This window comes from Ornithorhynchus anatinus, chromosome 12 (assembly GCF_004115215.2).
Source record: "Ornithorhynchus anatinus isolate Pmale09 chromosome 12, mOrnAna1.pri.v4, whole genome shotgun sequence".
Taxonomy (NCBI): Eukaryota; Metazoa; Chordata; class Mammalia; order Monotremata; family Ornithorhynchidae; genus Ornithorhynchus; species Ornithorhynchus anatinus.
Window position 1 is genome coordinate 56,020,551 of NC_041739.1, and position 24,992 is coordinate 56,045,542.

General features: G+C 55.1%; 1 protein-coding gene and 1 long non-coding RNA gene across 2 annotated transcripts in view; one reads left to right on the forward strand and one right to left on the reverse strand.

Moving 5' to 3' along the window:
• Positions 1–3,267, reverse strand: part of CDS1 (CDP-diacylglycerol synthase 1) — a 46,973-nt gene extending 43,706 nt beyond the window's left edge. Inside the window, exon 1 of the mRNA XM_029076497.2 lies at positions 3,016–3,267. Within this exon, the coding sequence (XP_028932330.1) occupies positions 3,016–3,171 (156 nt within the window). The 5' untranslated portion in view covers positions 3,172–3,267. The remainder of the gene's footprint in view (positions 1–3,015) is intronic.
• LOC114815458 lies at positions 1,277–17,491 on the forward strand. The gene is made up of 2 exons (XR_003763246.2): positions 1,277–1,530; positions 17,147–17,491. It is a non-coding gene; the product is annotated as an uncharacterized LOC114815458 (long non-coding RNA).
• The last annotated feature ends 7,501 nt before the right edge of the window (positions 17,492–24,992 follow it).

Consider the following 24,992-nt stretch of genomic DNA (forward strand, 5'->3'; position numbering starts at 1 on the left):
TCCGGCCCGCTCTCGGCAAGGGGCGCGTCCGGTCCTACGATACCGCCGCGTCCCCCCCGGGGCCCCTCGGCCAGAGGCCGACCGCCCCGGGGGAACTCAAATCCTGCGGCCGGCGAGGTCACCGGGAGCGAAACGTTTTCATTCTTTTTAACAGGATGGATGATAACGTTGGGGTCGGGTAAGCGCTGACTCCGGGCGGAGCACCGCTCGAAGCGCTGGGGGGGGTGGGGGGGGGGGAACGGGGTCATCGGGTCGTCCCCCGTGAGGCTCACGGTCGACCCCCGTTTTACAGATGAGGGAACCGAGGCCCAGCGAAGCGACTCGCCCGCGCTCGCCCGGCCGACGGAGCCGGGAATCGAACCCGTGACCCCCGCCTCCGAAGCCCAGGCTCTCTCCACCGAGCCACGCTGCTTCCCCATAATAATGTCGGTGTTGGTTCGGCGCTCGCTACGGCCGTTCGAAGCGCTGGGGGAGACCCGAGGGGGAAATCGGGCGGTCCCACGTGGGGCTCCCGGTCTTCATCCCCATTTGGCAGATGAGGTCACCGAGGCCCAGAGAAGTGAAGCGACGTGCCCGAAGTCGCACGGCTGACGCGCGGCAGAGCCGGGCTAATGACGTTGGTATCTGTTAAGCGCTTACTATGTGCCGGGCACCGTTCTAAGCGCTGGGGGAGATACAGGGTCATCGGGTCGTCCCACGTGAGGCTCAGGGTCTGAATCCCCATTTTACAGATGAGGGAACTGGGGCCCGGAGAAGCGAAGCGCCTCGCCCACAGTCACGCAGCTGACAAGTGGAGGACCCGGGGAGTGGGACCCCCGACCCCCGACTCCGAAGCCCGGGCTCTTTCCGCCGAGCCACGCCGCGGGGATTCGAACCCCCGACCCCCGACTCCGAAGCCCGGGCTCTTTCCGCCGAGCCACGGCTCACAGTCCGTGAGGCGCCCCTCGGGTACTTTAAAGGCGAGTACTTCAGAGAAGCAGCGTGGCTCAGTGGAAAGTGCACGGGCTTTGGAGTCAGGACTCGTGAGTTCGCATCCCAGCTCTGCCACTCGTCGGCTGTGTGACTGTGGGCGAGTCACTTCCCTTCTCCGGGCCTCAGTTCCCTCGTCTGTAAAATGGGGATTAAGACTGGGAGCCCCACGTGGGACGACCTGATTTCCCCCGTGTCCACCCCAGCGCTCGGAACGGTGCTCGGCGCATAGTAAGCGCTTAACAAATACCGACATTATCATTAGTCCGAGGTCCCCGATTCCGGGTGGACCTCGGGCGGTCCCCTTTACGCGGCCGCGATTCGGTCCCCCGGCTTCCAGATTCCTCTGATTTAGGGACGCTCCCGGGATCGACGGTTAGAGCTCCGGCCTCCGAGGAAAACGAAGGGGAAGGCACCGGGGCGGGCCCGATCCCATCCGGTTAGAAAGCCACAAAGACCAGGACGCCCCGAGACGGCCGCCGCCGACGGTGGATGAGAATTCCGGTCCTGAAGGCTGATTTTCGCTCCCGGGAAAGGGAAGGCGTGTTGACTTCATCGAAGGTAGACAGGGACCCAACGGGAAAGGGGATGAGAATTGTAACTATTAATCGGGCGGTCGAGCAGATCCGAACGGGGGAGGCCCCTCCGGAGAGACAGGGACGGCTCCCCCAGAGACAGAGAGGGGCCCCAGAGACGGTGAGCCGCCTCCTCCCCCCCCCCCCAGAGACAAGGAAGCTCCCCCAGAGATGGAAAGGCCCCCCCCCAGAGACAGGGAAGCCCCCCAGAGATGGAGAGGGCTCCCCAGAGAGACGGAGAGAGCCCTCCGAGACAGGGAAGCCCCCCCCCCAGAGACAGAGAGGACTCCTGGAGACGGAGAAATCCCCCCAGAGACAGAGAAGCCCCCCAGAGACAGGGAAGTCCCTCCCCAGAGACAGAGAGGCCCCCCCAGACAAGGGGTCTCTCGCAGAGACAAGGGGTCTCTCAGAGACGAGGAGTCTCTCGCAGAGACAAGGGGTCTCTCGCAGAGACGAGGGGTCTCCCAGAGACAAGGGATCTCTCCCAGAGACAAGGGGTCTCTCAGAGATGAGGAGTCTCTCTCAGAGACGAGGGGTCTCTCGCAGAGACAAGGGGTCTCCCAGAGACAAGGGATCTCTCCCAGAGACAAGGGGTCTCTCAGAGACGAGGAGTCTCTCTCAGAGACGAGGGGTCTCTCTCAGAGACGAGGAGTCTCTCTCAGAGACAAGGGGTCTCTCGCAGAGACAAGGGGTCTCCCAGAGACAAGGGATCTCTCCCAGAGCCAAGGGGTCTCTCAGAGATGAGGAGTCTCTCTCAGAGACGAGGGGTCTCTCAGAGACGAGGAGTCTCTCTCAGAGACAAGGGGTCTCTCGCAGAGACAAGGGGTCTCCCAGAGACAAGGGATCTCTCCCAGAGACCAGGGGTCTCTCAGAGATGAGGAGTCTCTCTCAGAGACGAGGAGTCTCTCTCAGAGACAAGGGATCTCTCCCAGAGACAAGGGGTCTCTCAGAGATGAGGAGTCTCTCTCAGAGACGAGGGGTCTCTCAGAGACGAGGAGTCTCTCTCAGAGACAAGGAGTCTCTCGCAGAGACAAGGAGTCTCTCGCAGAGACGAGGAGTCTCTCGCAGAGACGAGGGGTCTCTCAGAGACGAGGAGTCTCCCAGAGACGAGGGATGTCTCTCAGAGACCAGGAGTCTCTCCCAGAGACCAGGAGTCTCTCTCAGAGACAAGGGATCTCTCTGAGAGACAAGGAGTCTCTCCCAGAGACAAGGAGTCTCTCACGGAGACAAGGGAATCTCTCAGAGACAAAGAGTCTCTCGCAGAGACAAGGGGTCTCTCGCAGAGACAAGGAGTCTCACAGAGACGAGGGATCTCTCTCAGAGACAAGGAGTCTCTCGCAGAGCCAAGGGGGGGGGGGGTGAGGGTCTCCGCAGGGAGAGGCGTTGGGGCGGGGTCCGGGGATGAGGGGCGCGGGGGAGGGACGGTGTGGGCGCTGAGCGGGGGGGCCCCCCGCGGCCGGCTGGGGCTCACTTTGTCGCTGGTGCTGTCGGCTTCGTGGTCCCCCGCCGCGCCCTCGCCCGATCCTCCTCCTCCTCCTCCTCCTCCTCCTGCGGCGGCGGCGGCGGTGGCGGTGGGCGGCCCCCCGGCCTGCGCCCCGCACGGGCCCCCGCGCTGCCGCAGCTCCATCCCCGCCCCCCGCGGCCCGCGATCAGGTCCGGGGACCCGCAGCCGCGACGCCAACCAAAGCGGGGCCTCGGCCCGGGGACCGCAGCCGCCCCCGCCCCGCCCCGCCCCCCGCGCGCGCGCGCCCCGCCTCGCGCCCCGCCCCCCCGCGCGCGCCTCCCTCCTCGCGCCCCCGCCCCTTGCGCGCGACGCCCCCCTCACGCCCCGCCCCCCGGCGCGCGCACCCCCGCCTGAAGCCCCGCCCCCCGCGCGCGCGCGCCCCGCCTCGCGCCCCGCCCCCCCGCGCGCGCCTCCCTCCTCGCGCCCCCGCCCCTTGCGCGCGACGCCCCCCTCACGCCCCGCCCCCCCGGCGCGCGCCCCCCCTCCTGAAGCCCCGCCCCCCGCGCGCGCCCCGCCTCGCGCCCCGCCCCCCCGCGCGCGCCTCCCTCCTCGCGCCCCCGCCCCTTGCGCGCGACGCCCCCCTCACGCCCGCCCCCCCGGCGCGCGCCCCCCCTCCTGAAGCCCCGCCCCCCGCGCGCGCCCCCCTCACGCCCCGCCTCCCCGCGCGCCCCCCCTCGCGCCCCGCCCCCCGCGCGCGCCCCTCCTCAAGCCCCGCCCCCTACGCGCGACTCCCTCCTCACACCCCCGCCCCCCAGCGCGCGCCTCCCCCGTCGCCCCCGCGCCCCCTCAGCCCCCGCCCCCTGCGCGCGCCGCCCTCCACCCCCCCTCCGCGCGCGCGACTCACACCCCGCCCCCCGCGCGCGCCGCCTCGCCCCACCCCCCCCCACCCCCGCCCCGGACGGCGCACGCGCTTCGCCGCCTCCCGCTCCCCCACTGTGCGCGCGACCTGGCCCGTCCGCGCGCCCCCGGCCGGTGGGCGAGTCCTGCCCGGGGGCGGACCCGGGACGCGCCTCCCTCCTTCCCTCCTCCCCTCCTCCCCTCCTCCCCTCCCTCCGTCCGCCCCCACGCCGCGTTGCCAAGGGCCCGCGTCGCCCGCCCGTCCTCCCGCCCCTCCTTCACTCCTCCCCCTCCCCGCCCCGGCCACGGGGCCCTGCGGGGCTGGAGGGACGGCGGGGCCCAGCGCCAACAGCCCGGGCGGGGCACCCCGAGGTCGCGGGTTCGAATCCCGCCTCCGCCACTCGGCCCCCGGCCGACCCGGGGCGCGGCGCTTCGCCTCTCGAGGGGGCTCGTGGAGACGGAGGCGGCGAGCCCCACGGGGGGCAGCCCGATGACCTCCTCGCGTCCCCGCGCCTGACCCCTAGTAGGCGCTTCACAAATGCCATCGTCGCCACCGTTATCATTGTGATTGTTATTGTTTCTGACCCCGCCTCCGAGGGGCTCCGGCCCCGCCCCTCTGCGCTGCACTGCGGCTCGGGAGCTCCGCCCCCTGCGGGGACGCGAGGGCAGCCCCGCCCCCGGGGGGGGGGGTGGATTACATAGCCACGCCCCTTAGGGTGACGTATCGGATAGCCACGCCCCCTGCGGTGACGTATGGGCTAGTCACGCCCCCTGTAATGACGTATCGAGTAGCCCTGCCCCTCTGTGGAGCCGTCATTGATAGCCACGCCCCTTTGTGATGGCGTGTTGGATCGCCCCGCCCCTTTGTGATGGCGTGGTTGATAGCCCCGCCCCTCGGTGGTGACGTATTGGATAGTCACGCCCCTCTGCGGAGCCGTGCTTGATAACCACGCCCCTTGGTGGTGGCGTGTTGGATAGCCCCGCCCCTCGGTGATGACGTATGGGATAGGCACGCCCCTCTGTAGAGCCGTGCTTGATAACCCCGCCCCTTTGTGGTGGCGTGTTTGGATAGCCCCGCCCCTCTGTGATGACGTATGGGATAACCACGCCCCTTCGTGGAGCCGTGCTTGATAGCCCCGCCCCTTTGTGGTGACGCATTGGATAACCACGCCCCCTCGGTGGTGACGTTTTGATAGCCACGCCCCTTTGTGGAGCCGTGTTTGATAGCCCCGCCCCTTTGTGGTGACGTATTGGATAGCTACGCCCCTCTGTGGTGCCGTGTTTGGTAACCCCGCCCTTCTGCGGTGCCCTGTTCGATGGCCACGCCCCTCTGTGCTGACGTATTGGATAGCCACGCCCCTTTGTGGAGCCGTGTTTCATAGCCCCGCCCCTCTGTGGTGCCCTGTTTGATGGCCACGCCCCTCTGCGGTGCTGTGTTTGCTAGCCCCGCCCCTTTATGGTGACGTATTCAACCGCCTCGCCCCTCTGGGTGCAGTGTTTGATAGCCACGCCCCTTAGTGGTGACGTATATGTTAACCCCGCCCCTTGGTGGTGACGTATCTGCTAACCCCGCCCCTCGGCGGTGCCGTGTTTGGCAGCCCCGTCCCTCGGGGTGACGTATGGGCTAGCCACGCCCCCTGGAGGGCCGCCATTCGTAGCCACGCCCCCTCATTGTGACGCACGGCATGGCCACGCCCACGATCTGTGACGTGTTGGGTGGCCCCGCCCCTTTCGATGACGTATGCGGCGGCCCCGCCCCTTGGGGTGACGTAGGAGCCCGAGGGGCGGGAGACGAGGTGCAGGTGCTCACCTTGCTCGACGGGTTGGGGGGGGGGGGGGATGTCCGCGTATCAGCATTATTATAATCATTCTAAACAATATTAATATGCTATATGATTAATTATGTATCATTATTATTATAATAGCTATTATTATAATCATAGCAATCATTATTATGGAGCAGCGCGGCTCAGTGGAAAGAGTCCGGGCTTGGGAGTCAGGGGTCGTGGGTTCGAATCCGGATCTGCCCCCCGCCCCCCCGCCGTCAGCTGGGTGACTGTGGGCAAGTCACTTCACTTCTCTGGGCCTCGGTGGCCTCATCTGCAAAATGGGGATGAAGACTGGGAGCCTGTAGCTCCCCCGGCGCTTAGAACGGCGCTCGGCGCATAGTAAGCGCTTAATAAATACCAACATTATTATTAAGCGCTTACTATGCGCCGAGCGCCGTTCTAGGCGCTGGGGGAGAGACAAGGTGATCAGGTTGTCCCACCCGGGGCTCCCAGTCTTCATCCCCATTTTGCAGATGAGGTCACCGAGGCCCAGAGCAGTGAAGTGCCTTGCCCACAGTCACCCAGCTGACAGGGGGCAGAGGTGGGATTAGAACTCACGACCTCTGACTCCCAAGCCCGGGCTCTTTCCACAAAGCCACGCTGCTGTTGTCGAACCCAGGACCTCCTCCCAGGCCCGGGCTCTACCCACTACGCCACACCGCTTCTCGGTGCCGTTCTGGGGGACTTTCCGACGCTTGGGCGCTCGGTACACTGCCTGACACGTAGCCAGCGCTTAACCGACGCCGTCATTCATTCACCCTTCATCTCCGCAGCCCATCGGACCTGCTGCTTGGTAAGTAAGCATTGATGCGCACCCCCCTGCCCAGAGCACTTTTTATAATGACCTTTTTTTTTAAGCGCCTACTGTGTGCCAGGCACTGTACTAAACGCTGGGGGAGATGGATACCAGCTGATCAGGATGGACGCCATCCACGCCCCACATGGGACTCAGGGCCTTAAAGTTACCTCATCTGTAAAATGGGGATTTAGGGTGTGAGCCCCATGAGGGACAGGGATTGTGTCCAACTTTCTATCCGCCCCAGTGCTTAGAACAGTGCTTGGCACAAAGGAAGCACTTAAATATCATAAGTATTAATCTCCCCTTTAGAACAGTGCTTGGCACCTAGTAAGTACTTATTATTTAGAGATGAGGGAACTGAAGAATACAGAAAAGTTAGATTTCTTTTTATGATATCTGTGAAGCACTTACTATGTGCCAAACACTGTGTTAGCGCCGGGGTAGACGCCAGCTAATCGGGACGGGCCCCGTCCGCGTCCCACGTGGGGTTCCCACTCTTCATCCCCATCTTCCAGGTGAGGGAACTGAGGCCCAGAGAAGGGAAGCGTCTCGCCCGAGGTCACGCAGCAGACATGTGGCGGAGCGGGGATTAGAACCCAGGTCCTTCCGACTCCCGGGCCCGGGCAGCGTGGTTCAGGGGAAAGAGCCCGGGCTTGGGAGTCAAAGGTCATGGGTTCGAACGCCGGCTCCGCCCCTTGGCAGCTGGGTGACTGTGGGCAAGTCACTTCACTGCTCTGGGCCTCGGTTCCCTCATCTGCAAAATGGGGATGAAGACTGCGAGCCCCACGTGGGACAACCTGATCACCTTGTCTCTCCCCCAGCGCCTAGAACGGCGCTCGGCGCATAGTAAGCGCTTAATAATAATGTTGGTATTTATTAAGCGCTTACTATGCGCCGAGCTCCGTTCTAAGCGCCGGGGGAGCTACAGGCTCCCAGTCCTCATCCCCGTTTTACAGATGAGGCCACCGAGGCCCAGAGAAGTGAAGTGACTTGCCCACAGTCACCCAGCTGACGGGCGGGGGGGCGGGGGGGCAGATCCGGATTCGAACCCACGACCCCTGACTCCCAAGCCCGGGCTCTTTCCCCTGAGCCGCGCTGCTCCATAATCATGATCGTTATGATTATAATAATGGCTATTATAAGAATTATACATTACATATCACATTCATGTTATTTAGAATGATAATAATCGTGCGGCTACGCGGACATCCCACCCCCAACCCGTCGAGCACATAGTAAGCGCTTAACAAATACCACGTGATTATTATTATCATTAAAAGGGAGCTACGAGCCCGGCCCCCCCCCCAAGGATAATACTTTTCCATGAATCTCGCTCGCCCTTTGCTCTCTCTTGGAGGTGGGGAAGATCCAAGGGGGAAAAAAACAAACCCAAACCTGAACTCTTGTGCAATCAGGCTCTAGATCCGACAACGCCAACACTAAATAGATGAACCTTTGTCTGATTCTAAATTGACGGGGGCTTGAATCATTCTATCATGCTATACCTTCAGAGCTGAAGTCCAACGATGGCGTTTGTTAAGCGCTTACTACGTGCGAAGCGCTGTTCTGAGCACGGGGGAGGGTGCAAGGTGACGAGGTTGTCCCGCGTGGGGCTCACGGTCTTCCTCCCCGTTTTCCAGACGAGGGAACTGAGGCCCAGGGAAGTGACGTGACCTGCCCGAAGTCACGCCGCTGACAAGCGGCGGAGCCGGGATTCGTTCATTCCTTCATTCAGTGGTATTTATTGAGCGCTTACCGTGTGCGGAGCGCTGTACCAAGCGCTTGGAACGGACAGTTCGGCAACAGATGCAGACAAAAACAATAGCAATAAATAGAATCGAGGGGAGGTGCATCTCATTAACAAAATCATAATAATAACGTTGGTATTTGTGAAGCGCTGACTCTGTGCAGAGCACCGTTCTAAGCGCTGGGGTAGATAGAGGGTCATCGGGTTGTCCCACGTGAGGCTCGCAGTTCATCCCCATTTTACAGAGGAGGGAACTGAGGCTCGGAGAAGTGAACTGACTTGCCCAAGGTCCCACGGCTGACGAGTGGCGGAGCCCGGGATTCGAGCCCATGACCTCCGACTCCCAGGCCCGAGCTCTTTCCACTGAGCCGCGCTGCTTCTCTGCCCCGGTGCTTCTTCGTACAGGGCTCGGTACATAGTAAACACTTAACACGTGCTATTATCATTTTTCTCGTGATTATGTTTAAGATCTTGTCCCTTTCTGGTGTGCACAGAGAAAAAGGACAGGAAACGATTCCCGCGCTGGTATGGGGGGGAAAGGGGTGGGAGCGAGGTGAGTTTCTTTTCATGGGAAAGCAACGTGGCTCAGTGGGAAGAGCCTGGGCTTGGGAGTGGGAGGTCATGGGTTCGAATCCCGGCTCTGCCACCTGTCAGCTGTGTGACGGTGGGCGGGTCACTTCACTTCTCCGGGCCTCAGTCACCTCATCTGTCAAATGGGGATGAAGACCGTGAGCCTCACGTGGGACAATCCGATGCCCCTGTCTCTACCCCAGCGCTTAGAATGGTGTTGGGCACATAGTCAGCGCTTAACAAATACCAACATTATTTTCATTCCAACGGTGAAGCTCGTTATGAGCAGGGAACACGTCTACCAACTCTGTTGTACTGCGCTCTCCCCAGTGCTCGGAGCACTGCTCTGCACATGGTGAGCGCTCAGTACGTCCGATTGCTTGATTTGGGAGAATTCGGTTTTTGAGGGCAACCTTTAGTTTTTTAAACTGTGTTGGGATGTTTATAGAGAGGGAAGGTTTCTTCCTTCCAGTGGAGAAGCAGTGTGGCTTGGCGAATAGGGCGCGGAGCTGGGAGCCAGAAGGACCTGGGTTCTAATCCCTGCTCCGTCACTCACCTACTGGGAGACCTTGGGCGAGCCACTTAACTTCCCTGTGCCACAGTTAAGCCCTCGTTTGTAAAGGAGGGATTAAAACGGTGAGCCCCAGGTGGGACGGGGATTGTGTCCAACCTGATGAGCTTGCTGTGTGACTGTGGGCAAGTCACTTCACTTCCTCTGTGCCTCAGTCCCCTCATCTGTCAAATGGGGATTAACTGCGAGCCTCCCGTGGGACGACCTGATGACCCTGTATCTCCCCCAGCGCTTAGAACGGTGCTCTGCACGGAGTAAGCGCTTAACAAATGCCAACATAATTATTATCCACCCCAGAGCTTAGTACGTTGTGTGGCACGTAGTAAGTGCTTTCCAAACACCATGAGAAACACACAAAAACAAAAAAAAAAAAACGTGTAGCGCTAAGGGAGGTGTACCTCTTTGCTCTTCATTCATTCAGTCGTTTTTATTGAGTGCTTACTGTGTGGAAAGTAGTAAATACAGCAAATAAAGAGAGACGATCCCTGCCCACAGCGGGTTCACAGTCTAGGAGGGGAGACAGACATCAGTGCAAGTAAACGGGCATAAATATAAATAAATAGAATTGTAGATAGATATACGTAAAGCGCTGTGGGCTGGGGGGGGGGAGAGCAAAGGGAGCGAGTCAGGGTGAGGCGGAAGGGAGGGGGAGCTGAGGAAAAGCGGGACTTATTCCGGGAAGGCCTCCAGGAGGAGGTGAGCCCTCGGTAGAGGTTTTGAAAGGGGGGGGAGTGTGATTGTCTGGGGGATTTTGAGGAGGGAGGGCGTGCCGGGCCAGAGGTGGGACTCGGGCCAGGGGTCGGCGGCGAGATAGGAGAGACCGAGGCACGGTGAGCAGCTTAGCACCGGGGTCTTCGACGCCCTGGGCCCGCCCAGCTCACTCTCCTCCCTTCCCCAGGAGTTCGGCGTCGGCGTCTTCGGGTCTGAGGAAGCCACCCCCGCTTCCTTCTCGGCCCAATCCCACCTCCCCCGGCGCTGCCCTTTGGCTCACAGACCGGAGGATTGGGCCGCCACGGCGGAGAGCGGAGAAAACTGATGCCCTTTCGTACAGGGCTTGGTACATAGTAAACACAGGAATTAGAACCCACCCCCGCTCCTTCCATCGGGCCACGTTGCAACAGCGTCCCGTTTCATTTCTTTGCGGTTTCGTCTGCGGGCCCGTTTTGGGGACCCTCGCCTTTCCCGCGCTTAGTAAAATGAAGGGAAGACTTCGTCGGAAGAGCGGCTGTGGAGGGAGAGATTTGCCGAGGGAGAACCGGGAGATGCCTCCAGAGGTCAAAATGGGAGTCGGAAAGACAGCGTTCATTCGGTAGTGTTTATTGAGCGCTTACCTTGCCCGATATGCGGGAGACGACGGGGGGAAGTTAAATCAATCTCTTCTGTGGGAACTGGGAGTCGTCAGGAGGCCACGTGCCTTGCCCAGGTCAGATCCGGCTTACCGGCTTACTTGATGTGGGCAGCGAGGGCTCGAGGTCGCGTTCGGGCGACAGGGCGGAGCTGCCCGCCAGCGCGGGGTCAAGTTATCCTGGAAATGGCCGCCGAAGAGGGCGGCGTATGTCTGTTCGTCGTTATAAGCGCTTAACACGGTGCCCTGCGCACGGTAAGCGCCAATAAATACGACTGACTGAACTAACTGAACGAGGCATTTCAAAATCACGCATCACTCCCGAGTCACGCACCAATCGATCCATCAGTCGCATTGACTGAGCACTTGCTACGTCGATCCTATTTACTGAGCACTGAACAAGGGGCGGGGCACTGTACTGAGCGCCTGGGAGGGTAAAATGCCATAGCATTAGCGGGCATACGTTCCCTGCCCGTAGCGAGCTTACAGTCTGGAGTGGGAGACAGACGCGAATGTGAAAAAATAATATATAATATATGATTTCGAGATACGTACGTTCATTCAATAGTATTTATCGAGCGCTTACTACGTGCAGAGCACTGTACCGAGCGCTTGGAACGTACAATTCGGCAACAGATAGAGACGATCCCTGCCCGGTGACGGGCTCACGTGAGTGGACCTATATGCACCGCCCCGCAATTATGCCTTTTACACGGTTCCAGGATGAGTTATGTGCCGTGGAGTGACTTGAAAGGTTGAATCGGGCAAAGGAGCGAGTCTAATTGAGAAGCAGTGAACGTGCCCGGGAATCGGACGACCTGGATTCTCATTTCGGCTCCACCACGTGCCTGCCGGGTGACCTTGGGCGAGTCACTTGATTTCTCTGGGCCTCAGTTTCCTCATCTGTTTAAAAAGGGGTAAGGTACCTGGGTCCCTTCCTCCGAGACTGTGAGCCCCATAAGGGGCGGCGACTGTGTCTGACCCGATTAGCTTGCAACTACCCAGCGTGGCTTCGTGGAAAGAGCCCGGGCTTGGGAGTCAGAGGTCGTGGGTTCTAATTCTGGCTCCTCCACTTGTCAGCTGTGTGACTTTGGGCCAGTCACTTCCCTTCTGTGCACCTCAGTGACCTCATCTGTAAAATGGGGATGGAGACTGTGAGCCCCATGTGGGACATCCTGATTGCCTTGTATCTACCCCGGCGCTTAGAACGGTGCTCGGCACATAGTAAGCGCTTAACAGATACCGACGTTGTTATTATTATTATTACAGTGGAAAGAGCCCAGGCTTGGGAGTCCGAGGTCGTGGGTTCTAATGAGAAGCAGCGTGGCGCAGTGGAAAGAGCACGGGCTTTGGAGTCAGGGCTCATGAGTTCAAATCCCAGCTCTGCCACTTGTCGGCTGTGTGACTGTGGGCGAGTCACTTAACTTCTCTGGGCCTCAGTTCCCTCATCTGTAAAATGGGGATTAAGACCGTGAGCCCCACGTGGGACAACCTGATTCCCCTGTGTCTACCCCAGCGCTTAGAACAGTGCTCTGCACATAGTAAGCGCTTAACAAATACCAACATTATTATTATTATTATTATAATTCCGACTCCGCCACTTGTCAGCTGTGTGACTTCGGGCAAATCACTTCACTTCTCTGTGCCTCAGTTACCTCATCTGTAAAATGGGGATGAAGACCGTGAGCCCCAAGTGGGACAACCCGATAACCTTGTTCTATCCCAGAGCTTAGAACTTATCACTTAGAACACAGCACTGATCCTAGTGCATGGAACGTAGTAAGCGCTTAATAAATGCCATCGTTATTATTGTTATCATTACAGTGCTTGGCTTAATGTAAGTACTTAATAAATGACACCATTATTACTGTTATTATTCAGCTGCTTATTCACCAATGGTCTGAACTACTGCCTCTGTATGTGGTGTTTTAAATACATTCCTAACCGGGTCAACTTCATACAAGACCTGTGAATGTAGAAGAACGGCTTGTTGAGTGTCCAGAACAGGCCATTAGTGGAGTTTGTTGGCTTCTTTTGTTTTTTAAAGTTATGCGTTAAGCGCTTACTATGTGCCAGACACCCAACTGAGGGCTGGGGTAGATACAAGCTAATCGGCTTGAACACAGTCCCTGGCCCCCCCCCCCCCCCCCCGTGGGGCTCACAATCTTAATCCCCATTTTACAGATGGGGGAACTGCGGCACGGAGAAGTGAAGTCACTCACCCGAAGTCCCAAAGCAGACAAGTGGCAGAGCTGGGATCAGAACCCAGGTCTTTCAAACTCCCAAACTCGGGCTCTTTCCACTAGGACACACTGCTCCCGGAGCTGGGAATAGAAGCTGGAATTCCTGCCAGGCTCCGGATTCTTACCACTCACTTTGGTGCTGTAGAATTTAGAGCTGCCATACCACTATTTACACCTGAAAAGAATCATTATCCTTGATACTTACAAAACGGCTTCCTCTTCTTATGAATCCTCACCCCTCCCACACATTACTAGCGTGCGCGTCTGTGACACCCGAACAAAATAATTATCCTTTATGCTTATAAAATGGCTTCTTCCTCTTATTAATCCTCACCGCTTCTGTACATCACTTGCGTGGGTGTGTGATGACCGTCCAGCCCTGATGTGACTGCCGATTAGACTCTAAGTCCGTCAGAGGGCAGGGACCGTCTCTATCTGTTACCGATTTGGACATTCCAAGCGCTTAGTGCAGTGTTCTGCACATAGTAAGCGCTCAACAAATGCAACTGAATGAATGAATGAATGTGTTCTCCGGCAGTAGGAGGAAACCAGCAGCGTGGCCCAGTGGGTAGAGCCCGGGCCTGGGCGTCAGAAGGACCTGGGTTCTAATCCCGGCTCTGCCGCTTGTCTGCGGCGTGGCCTTGGGCAAGTCACCTCCCTTCTCTGGGCATCAGTTCCCTTGTGAAACGGGGATTGAGACTGCGAGCCCTAGGTGGGACACGTACAGTCTGAGGGGTCGGCGGGACACGCAAGTAGAGATGTCTTGAAGGCAGGAGGAAAGAGACTAAAGAGAGGGAGAAAGATCAGATGATCTTTACAGGTGAGGAAACTGCGGCCCAGAGAAATGAAGCGACTCACCCAAAGTCCCAAAGCAGACAAGTGACAGGGCTGAGAGTAGTACGCAGTTCTTTCGAACTCCCAAACTCGTGCTCTTTCCACTAGGACACGCTGCTTTCGGAGTTGGGAAGAGAGGCTGGAATTCCCGCCAGGAATTCGAGAGATGTCAAGAGATGTCTTTGAAGCGGCGTGGCTTAGCGGAAAGAGCCCGGGCTTGGGAGTCAGAGGTTGGGGGGTTCTGATAATAATGTTGGTGTTCGTTAAGCGCTTACTATGTGCCGAGCACTGTTCTAAGCGCTGGGGGAGATGTAGGGTCATCGAGTCGTCCCACGTGAGGCTCACAGTTAATCCCCATTTGACAGATGAGGTAACCGAGGCCCAGAGAAGTGAAGTGATTCGCCCACAGTCACACAGCTGACGGGCGGCAGAGCCGGGAGTCGGACCCATGACCTCTGACTCCGAAGCCCGGGCCCTTTCCACCGAGCCACGCTGCTTCCCCTGATCCCTGCTCTGATCCCTGCTCCGCCGCTTGTCGGCCGTGTGACTCGGGGCGAGTCGCTTCACTTCTCTGTGCCGCGGTTACCCCGTCTGTAAAATGGGGATTAAGACCTTGAGCCCCGCAAGAGCCCACCTGATGACCTCGTCTCCGCCCCAGCTCTTAGAACGGTGCTTGGCACACAGTAAGCGCTTACCGAGTACCATCATTATGATTACGATCATTATGTCTTGAAGGCAGGAGGAAAAAGGGAGGGAGAAGAGGGTGGGAGATGTAGATTTGGGTGTCATCCGCATAGAGGTGGTAGTCGAAGTCATGGGAGCGAATGAGTTTTCCAAGGGAGTGGGGGTAGATGGAGAATAGAAGGGGAGCCAGAACTGAACCCCGAGGGCGTGGGAGGCAGGGGAGGGACCCGCGAAATAGTCTCTGCAGCAAAAAGGCACCGCGTGCCAGCAGGCTAGCAAGCCGTCTGCCGTGGGGACTGTGTCCGACCCGATTGTCCTGCATCCACTCCAACGCCTAGTTCAGCTGTGAGACTGGGGGCAGGTCTCTTAACTTCTCTGTGCCTCAGTTACCTCATCTGCAAAATGGGGATTAACTGTGAGCCTCGCGTGGGACGACCTGATCACCCTGTATCTACCCCAGCGCTCAGGACAGTGCTCGGCACGTGGTAAGCGCTTAACAGAGACCGACATCATTATTATTATCATTACAGTGCCTGGCGCACGGTAGACGTGTAACAAATACGACAATTAGTAGTAGTAGTAGTAGTAGTATTAATCCTAGGATGCAGAATTCTGTCCAACATGAGGAAAAACCACCGGAGGAAGGCGGTACATGGAGAAAGACGAGCATTTCCACTTACATGAGATATTATTTTTTTATGATTCTTCTAATGGCACTAGCCAGCAGCGCCTTCCAAGGTATTCTTTAGGTTGAGAGTTAGGCATCTTTTATCGCTATTTTTGTAGGTCTCTATGATCAATCTACATCTCGGCCCCCTTCCCCCCGTTTTTGGTGTGTTTTTAATCTCTGGAACTCCTCAGTATCTATTACACCCATTCACTTCTGCCGTTTGACAGCGTTTAGTCTTCCCTGTGGCCGCTGATTTTTTTTTTCCCTCTCTTGTTCAGGATGTCCTGAAAGGAGACAGAAAACTGGATAGATGGTATATTGATTTGGCAAGTCACTACATCTGGAGATTTAGTATTCTCGGTTGCCCGTTCTTTTAACAGGCCCGTGACTCGAATTCCAGTCAGTGAACGTTTGTTTTCCAACTTGTTGATAAAAACCCATGCTTTTTCATCAGTCCCTGAATCTTGTTCTTCAAAATCTGTAGGAGGTGATAAACTCACTAACTAGAAAGGGGATCCCTATCCTCAATCAGTGATATCCTGTAAAGAAGCAACGTCGCCTAGTGGATAGAGCACAGGCCTGGGAGTCAGAAGGACCTGGGTTCTAATCCCAGCTCCGCCACTCCTTGGTATTTGTTAAGCGCTTACTATGTGCGGAGCACTGTTCTAAGCGCTGGGGTAGATACGGGGTGGTCGTTCCACGTGAGGCTCACAGTCTTCATCCCCATTTTACAGATGAGGGAACTGAGGCGCAGAGAAGTTAAGTGACTTGTCTGCTGTGTGACCTTAGGCGAGTCACTTCCCTGCTCTGGGCCTCAGTTCCCTCATCGGTAAAATGGAGATGAAGTCTGTGAGCCCCACGTGGGATGACCTGATTACCTCGTATCTACCCCAGTGCTTAGACCGGTGCTTGGCACCTAGTTAACGCTTAACAAATACCATCATTATTAAGTGCTATGGGGCTGAGGGTGGGGCAAATATCTAATGTCCAAAGGTCACAGATCCAAGGCCCAGTGACCCAGAAGGGAGAGTGATCCGGGGAGAAAGAGCTTAATCAGGGAAGGCTCCTTGGAGGAGATGTGACCTTAATAAGGCTTTGAGGGTGGAGAGAGTGGTGGTCTGGCGTATATGGAGGGGGAGGGAGTTCCAGGCCAGAGCGAGGATGTGGGAAAGGGGTAAGTAAAATCTCCCCAGGGCTTAAGGTCACTCTAGTGACAATGAGGATACTTCATTCTCTTCTGTCGTTCAAACCCTCAATCAGCTCGCCCCATCCTACATCGCCTCGCAGATCTCCTACTCCAGGCCAGCCCACACTCTCCGCTCCTCTAAGCGCCAGCCGTGCCCCCGTATCCGTCCATCTCACCTCATCCGTAAATAATAACGTTGGTATTTGTTAAGCGCTTACTATGTGCAGAGCACTGTTCTCAGCGCGGGGGTAAATACGGGGTCATCAGGTTGTCCCACTTGGGGCTCACAGTCTTAATCCCCATTTTTACAGATGAGGTAACTGAGGCCCAGAGAAGTGAAGTGACTCGCCCACAGTCACACAGCTGACAAGTGGCAGAGCCGGGAGTCGAACCCATAACCTCTGACTCGCGAGCCCGGGTTCTTTCCACTGAGCCACGCTGCTTCTCCGCTGTCTGTTCTGAACCTTAGCCTCATTATTCCGCGATAAGAGGAAAATCCAGATATTACAATTGCTTCCCACGCAGGTGAAGAGGCAGACTTTTTAGGAAACTTTACGATCCCTAAACAGAAGCCTCTCACCACACTGGGGCTAGGCAGAGAAAACGCAATGCTGTTCCTGCCACGTCCCACGTGACGGTATTATTAAAACGTGTTATACCTGTTTCCCCCCCGGCTCCACACCCCACCGATATTTTAATACCCCGGAAAATCCCCGTACAAAATAAATCCCCGCACCAGCGAAGACAAAAAACAACTCGGCCGTCTTCTTTCCGTTTCTTAAGGTACCAGACGGGGGCAAGTCGGAGTATCCCGTTTCAGCGGAAAGAGGGGCTAAAATCGGACTCATCGAGATCCAGATCGCGGAGTTTCAGTGAGGCCTGCCAAGATCTTGGGACACACCCCGGGAATCTCCTTGAGGATCAGGGTCAAGGTCAGGAGCGGATCCCACGATTCCTCATGCCGACGCAGTCACACGACTGCGATGGAAAGACTCTCTGGAGGGCCATTTCGCGCCGTTGCTGTTGCAATTCATGTTTCAGAGATTATTTTTTTTTGCATTCTGGCCTTTCACCTCTGGCCGGCGGAGAAAATCTAAAATAGAAACCTCTGTTTGTTTTCTTTCTAAACCCCTCTCCTCTTTTCTCCCTCTAAGATTCCCTTACTCTTTAGAATGGCGGACTCTTCCTGGCCCTGGATTTCATCAGTTCTCATCATTATTAGGATTATTACCATTTTTGTTAAGCGCTTACTGTGTGTCGAACACTTTTCTAAATGCTGGGGTAGATGCACACGGTCCTTGGCCCCCTTGGGGCTCACAGTCGAAGGAGGAGGGAGAAGAGTAGGAATAAAGAAGCAGTGTGGCCTGATGGAAAGAGCATGGACCTGGGAGTCAAGACCTGGGTTCTAATCCTGGCTCTACCAATTGTTACCTTGGTGAAATCACTTCTCTCTGCCTCAGTTTCCCCAGCTATAAAATGATGATTAGATCCCACTCTCTCCTCCTCAGGTTGTAAACCCCATGTGGGACAGGGACCTCAGCACCTACAGCAGTGTTTGACGCACCATAAGCGCTTAACATATACCCTAAAAAAGTAGGCTCTAGCCCCCATTTTACAGTTGGGGAAACTGAGACATAGAGAAGTTAAGTGACGTGCCCAAGGTCCCACATGAGAAATTGGCAAAGTGAGGATTAGAACCCAGGTCCTCTGCCTCCCAGGCATGAACTCCACGAGGCCCTGCCGCTTTAAAAGTCCAGCGTAGCCTTGTGGTTTAGGGTGTGGACTTGGGGAGCTGGAGGAACCAGGTTTTAATCCCATCTCTGCCATTATTAATAATAATAATAATAATGAGTCATCATCATTATTATTATTATGGTATTTGTTAAGCATTTACGTGCAGGCACTGTACGAGTGCCGAGGTTGGATACAAGCGGATCTGGATGGACGCAGCCCCCGTCTCATGTGGGGCTCAAAGTCTTGGGCCCCATTTTACAGATGAGGTAACTGAAGCCCGGAGAATAAAAGTAATAATAATAATGATGGCATTTGTTAAGCGCTTACTATGTGCTAGGCACTGTACTAAGCGCTGAGGTGGACACAAGCAAATCCGGTTGTAAACAGCCCCTGTCCCACATGGGATTCATAGTCTCCCGAGGTCACACAGCAGACAAGTGGCAGGTCTGGGATTAGAACCCTTGACCTTCTGACTCCCAGGCCTGTGCTCTAGCCACTCCACCAAGCCGTTGGTACGTCATTGCCCTGCTGTGTGTCCGTAGGCAAATGACCAAACCTCTCTGTGCCTGTTTCCTCGTCTGTAAAGTGCTTCCCTTCCCTTATTAATAATGATGATGATGGCATTTGTTAAGCGCTTACTATGTGCGAAGCGCTGTTCTAATCGCTGAGGAGAATACAAGGTGGTCAGGTTGCCCCACGTGGGGCTCACAGTCTTAATGCCCATTTTACAGATGAGTTGACTGAGGCCCAGAGAACTTAAGTGACTTGCCCAAAGTCACACAGCTGACAAGCGGCAGAGCCGGGATTTGAACTCATGTGGGACAAGAGCTGGGTCCGATTTGACGGGAAGCAACGTGACCTAGTGGAAAGCACCCAGAACTGAGAGTCGGAAGACCTGGGTTCTAATCGCGGCTCCTCCACTCGCCCGCTGTGTGACTTGGGGCAAGGCACTTCGCTTCCTTGCGCCTCAGTTGCCTCGTCTGTAAAAGAGGTGAAATATCTGTTCTCTTATCCTTGGACTCTGAGCCTCACGTGGGTCACAGACTGTGTCCGATCTGCTCATGTTGTCTCTCTCCCAGCAGTCAGTACAGTGCTTGGCACACAGTGAGCGCTTAAAATCGCATAATAATAATAATGCTTATTATTAAAGTAAGCATTTAAATGCCACAGTTAGTAGTTTGATAAACACTTAAACACCACCATGATTTTATGCTGTGCTTTTCCTAGTGGTTGGCACATAATAAACACTTCATGAATATTTAGTACAGTGCTTGGCACACAGTAAGCACTTAACAAATACCATAATTATTTTTAGTTACAGTGAGCACTTAACAAATGCCACGGTTATTATTATTACTATGATAAGCGCTTAGATGCCTCCGTTAATATTATGTTGTGTTTAGCGCTTGGCACATAATAAGCATTTGATCTAGGGCTTGGGAGAAGCAGCCTGGCCCGGAAGAAGCGGCGTAGCCTAGTGGGTAGAGCGAAGGCCTCGGAGTCAGAAGGATCTGGGTTCTAATCCCCGGCTCCGCCACTCATCTGCTGTGTAAGCTTAGGAGAGTCACTGAACTTCTCTGTGCCTCAGTGACTTCATCTGTAAAATGAGGATTAATAATGATAGCAATAATTATAGTATTTGGTAAGCGCTTACTATGAGCCAAGCACTGTTCTAAGCGCCGACTGTGAGCCCCATCCAGGACAGGGGCTGTGTCCAAGCTGATTAGCTTCTATCGACCCCAGTGCTCAGTACAGTGTCTGGCACGTGGTAAGCGCTTCATAAATTCCATTAAAAAAAAGTAACTGGATAATTCAAGCAAAAGGAAGTGTTCGGCGTGGCTCAGGGGCAAGAGCCCGGGCTTGGGAGTCGGCGGTCTTGAGTTCTAATCCCGGCTCTGCCGCTTGCCAGCTGGGTGACTTTGGGCAAGTCGCTTAACTTCTCTGTGCCTCAGTTACCTCATCTGTAAAATGGGGATTAAAAACTGTGAGCTCCACGTGGGACAACCTGATCACCTTGTATCCCCCCCTTCAGCGCTTAGAAGAGTGTTATGCACATAGAAAGCGCTTAACAAATACCACCATTATTATACTGTCTTTTCTCCTTTGATGTAGGGAGATTACTGTTGTTGGGTAACACTGGCCACCAAAGGGATTTTTGTGATCCAGAGTCAGGCAGTTTTCTCCGATGATTCGGAATCTGGATTTGCTTCAGGACACCCAGGCTGTTCACTTGCCCGAGCTAAAAATACCATCCCAACTCCTGGCCCCTCCTCCCTCCATGGCTGAGAGGTGGATCTGGATTTCCCAGAGAGTTTTGACCTCCCTGGCTCCCTCGGCAAAAGGAAGACTTCTCAACCGGGAAGAATCTACTCCTGCTTCCGTCTCCTCCCATTCCCCCGGCTCCCCTCCCCGGGGAGGAGGCCGGCAGGAGCCTGAAGCAGGGAATGTGGGAAGACCCGACTGCGGATCACATTAGGGGAAGCAGCGTGGCTCAGTGGAAAGAGCCTGGGCTTGGGAGTCAGAGGTCATGAGTTCGACTCCCGGCTCTGCCGCTTGTCAGCTGTGTGACTGTCGGCGAGTCACTTCACTTCTCTGTGCCTCAGTTGCCTCATCTATAAAATGGGGATTAACTGTGAGCCTCACGTGGGACTACCTGACTACCCCGTATCTCCCCCAGCGCTTAGAACAGTGCTCTGCGCATAGTAAGCGCTTAACAAATACCAACATTATTATTAGCGAGATGTCAGAGCCGGCCGACCTTAAACACGTTTCCCGACTTGATGTGCCACCACCAGCTCCTACTCTTCCTTTTTTTTTTCTTGTGGGATTTGTTGAGCACTAACTTTGTGTCAGGCACTGTACTAAGCGGTGAGGTAGATGCAAGCTAATCAGGTTGGACGCAGTTCACATCCCACCTGGGGCTCTCGATCTCAATCCCCATTTGACAGATGAGGGCAGAGAAGTGAACTGAATTGCCCGAGGTCACCCAGCAGACAAGTGGAGGAGCCGGGATTGGAACCCAGGTCCTTCTCACTCCCAGGCCCGGGCTCTATCCACTAGGCCACACTGCTTCTCAGGGGTCCCATCCTTCTTCTGAGTCTTCTCCTTCCTTCCCGATCCTCGACTGTCATCCTCATCATTCTTTTCCTGTCAGCTCCTACCGGGTTATGTGTACACCGATTTTCCGAGCCATTTTCTGGCCTTTCTATCTAAAGAGTTGCAGAGTCTCTGTCGCCAGAATAATTAGGTAATTTAGGTCATCTCTGTTGTTTCTGGAACTGATTTTCCTGTCGGAGATGGGCTGGCCTCTCAAGCCTTCCTGGGAGTTTCGAATAGTTTCCAATCAATATCTCACAATGCACCCAAACTGGAACTCATGCCTTCCGCTTCGTTGGCTAAGTCAGCTTCCTCTTGTTTCCCCAGCGCTTAGTACAGTACCTGGCGCATTGTAAGCGCTTCACAAATGCCATAATTATTATTATAGTTATTATTATAACGGGGAACAAACCGGCGAATGAAAGAAAATCTAACAATCACCAGTGCCTTAAAAAAGAGAAAGTGTCCGAATCGATCGGTCATATTTACTGAGCACTTACCGTGTGCAGAACACTGTAGTAAATGGTTGGGAGAGTACAATATAGCACACTTGATAGACACGTTCCCTGCCCTCAGTGAGTTTACAGTCTGAATGGGATATTGGCACATTATATCTTAACCCCAAGAAGAGAAGCAGCATGGTCTGCTGGCTAGAGCATGGGCCTGGGAGTCAGAAGGTTATAGGTTCTAATTCTGACTCCCCTCCTTTGTGGATCCCATGCCCCACACCCCTCTATCTCAAAAACAGTCCTTTCTGGATTACAAACTCACTCTGAGTCTCCTCTCTCTGGAACTAATGCCCCTCACCTATCTAAGAAAGAGTCTCTTCTTCTTTCTGGATCCCATGTCCCGTCTGAGTCTCCTCTCCTTTCTGGATCCCATGCCCCACACCCCTCTATCTCAGAAAGAGTCTCTCCTTTCTGGATCACAAACGCAGACTCAGTCTCCTCTCTCTGAATCTCACGCCTCACACCCGTCTACCTCAGAAAGAATCTCCTCTCCTTCCTGGGTCTCATGCCTGGTCTGAGTCTCCTCTCCCTGGATCTCCTGCTCCTCACCCGTCTATCTCAGAATGAGGCTCCTCTCCTTTCTGGATCTCCTGCCTTGTCTGAGTCGCCTCTCCTTTCTGGATCCCAACCCACACCCGTCCACCTCAGAAAGAGTCTCCTTTCTGGATCTCCTGCCTTTTCCGAGTCGTCTCTCCTTTCTGGATCTCATGCCCCACACCCGTTTATCTCGGAAAGGGTCTCTCCTTTCTGGATCACAAGCTCAGAGTGAGTCTCCTCTCTCTGGATCAGGTGGCCCACAACGGTCTGTCTAAAAAAAAAAAGAGTCTCCTCTCCTTTCTGGAACTCATCCCTCATACCTCCTGCCTATTGCAATCGACTCTCAGTTTCCAGCTGAGATACGATATTGTCTTGGACGTGGCCTGACTCTATCTTCATTGGCCACCGTCAATAAAGAGGAAGGGGTGGGGCAGGGAAAGAGGAGGCCAGAGTCCTTCTCACCTGGGCTATTATGAAATTGGCCCCAGCCACGGAATCTCACGTGGGTACATGTGGGCCGCAGAACAGTGAAACGGGGCTCAGGTCACCCAGAGCCTCTGAGATCGCTAACTCTCCTCTCTGCCCTTCCTTTCTCATTTCCCTGAGGGTTGCAGAATAGGGCAGAGGACAGAGGGAAGTCTTCCTGTTGCAGCTCCGTCCTGCAACTTCAGGAAACTCACCTTCCCGGTCTGCAAGTGATGTTTTAATGACGCTTCTTCCCACCTCCACTACCTGCTTTAAAGCGGGGTTGGAGTGAATCATTAGACAAGCTCAGAATTCTCTGGTCTCCTCACAGGTGGATCCCACTGAAAGGATTCTTGTCTTTCCCTCGCGGCATGGTCTAGTAGAAGGGAAACTGTGGGAATCCCACCCACCCAACTATCTCGTTCCTACTCCAGCGCTTAGTACAGTGCCTGGCGTTAGAGAAGCGGCGTGGCCTAGTGGAAAGAGCCCAGGCTTGAGAATCAGAGGTTGTGGGTTCCAATACCGGTTCCGCCACTTATCAGCTTTGTGACTTTGGGCAAGTCACTTCACTTCTCTGTGCCTCAGTTACCTCATCTGTAAAATGGGGATTGAGACTATGAGCCCCATGTGGGACAACCTGATCAACTTGTGTTTCCCCAGCTCTCAGAAAAGTGGTCGGCACAGAGTAACGAATACTATCGTTATTATTATATAGTAAGCATTTAGCAGGTACCTTTAAAAAAAGAGAGAGTGAATCTAGGTGCGGAAGGCAGGAGATCCAGGTTCGACTTCTCCTCCGTCACTTGTCTGCTGCGTGGCATTTAATTCATCTGGGCTTCAGTTTCCCCAGCTGTAAAATGGGGCCAAAATATCTGCTCTCAGTCAATGAATCAGTCATAATTATTGAGTGTTTACTGTGTGCAGAGTGCTGTACTGTGCATTTGGGAGAGTACAGTATAACAGAGGAGGTGGACCCGTTCCCTGCCCGTAGCGAGCTCATAGTCTAGAGAGGGCAACAGACCGATCTAAATAAATCAATTGCGGATCTGGACCTAAGTGCTGTGGGGTTAAGGGAGGGGTGAATACAGCGAACAAACCCAAGCGCAAGAGCGATGCGGAAAAGAGTGGGAGAAGGGGAAAGGAGGGCCTAGTCGGGGAAGGCCTCTTGGAGGAGACGGGCCTTCAATAAGGCTTTGAAGGTGGGGAGAGTGATCGTCCACCGGATCTGAAGAGGGAGGACGTGGGCGAGAGGGTGGTGGCGAGATAGATGGGATCGAAGTACGGCGAGTAGGTTGGCTTTAGAGGAGTGAAGCGTGTGGGCTGGGTTGGAGTAGGAAATCAGGAGAGCATCGGGACATAGATTAGGAACCCCATGCCGGACGAGGGACTGGCTGTTACGATTTGTTCATTCATTCAATCGTATTTATTGAGCGCTTACTGTGTGCGGAGCACTGCGCTAAGTGCTTGGAAAGTGCAATACGTCGATTAAAGAGAGACAATCCCCGTCCACAGCCGGCTCACGGTCCAGAGTAGGGGATTTACCCTCCTCCATCTGCCTCAGTGCTCAGCACGGGGCTTAGCATGATGCCTGACACAAATGAAACGCTTAATAAATGTCTCTTGAACTCACTTTCCACATACTGAGTTTTTGTGTGAGCTGGCGGTTCACCTGTTGGGGTAGGGGAGTCTGAACTTCCTTCTTTCTCCTTCATTCTTTCATTCGGTAGTTTTTACTGAACGCTTACTGTGTGCAGAGCACTGTACTGAGCGTTTGGGAGAGTATGATGCAACAATAAGCGGAACAATAAGTGTGAGCTTACAGTTTAGAGGGTGAGGAGAAGCGTTTCCCTTCCCCAGGCTTGGCCATTTTCCTAGGAAGGAGGAGGAAGACAGGGAGGGAAGGGGGAAGAGAGGGTGAGGAGGAGTAGAAAGAGGGTGAGCTTGTTGTGGGCAAGATTGTGTCTATTTGTTGTTATATTGTACTCTCCCAAGTGCTTAATATAGTGCTTTACACACAGTAAGCACTCCATAAATACGATTGATCGATTGATTGAGGAGGAAGAGGAGACCTGGAAGGAGTTAATCGTAAGGATCATATTAATACTTAATAACTGTGGTATTTGTTAAGTGCTGAGTATGGGCCGATCACTGTACTAACCGCTAGGGTAGATACAAGATCATTAGGTCCCACATGGGAGTCACAACCTAAGTAGGAGGGAGAACAGGTATCGAATTCCCATTTTCCTGATGAGGGAACCGAGGCGCAGAGAAGTGAAGCGGTTTGTCCA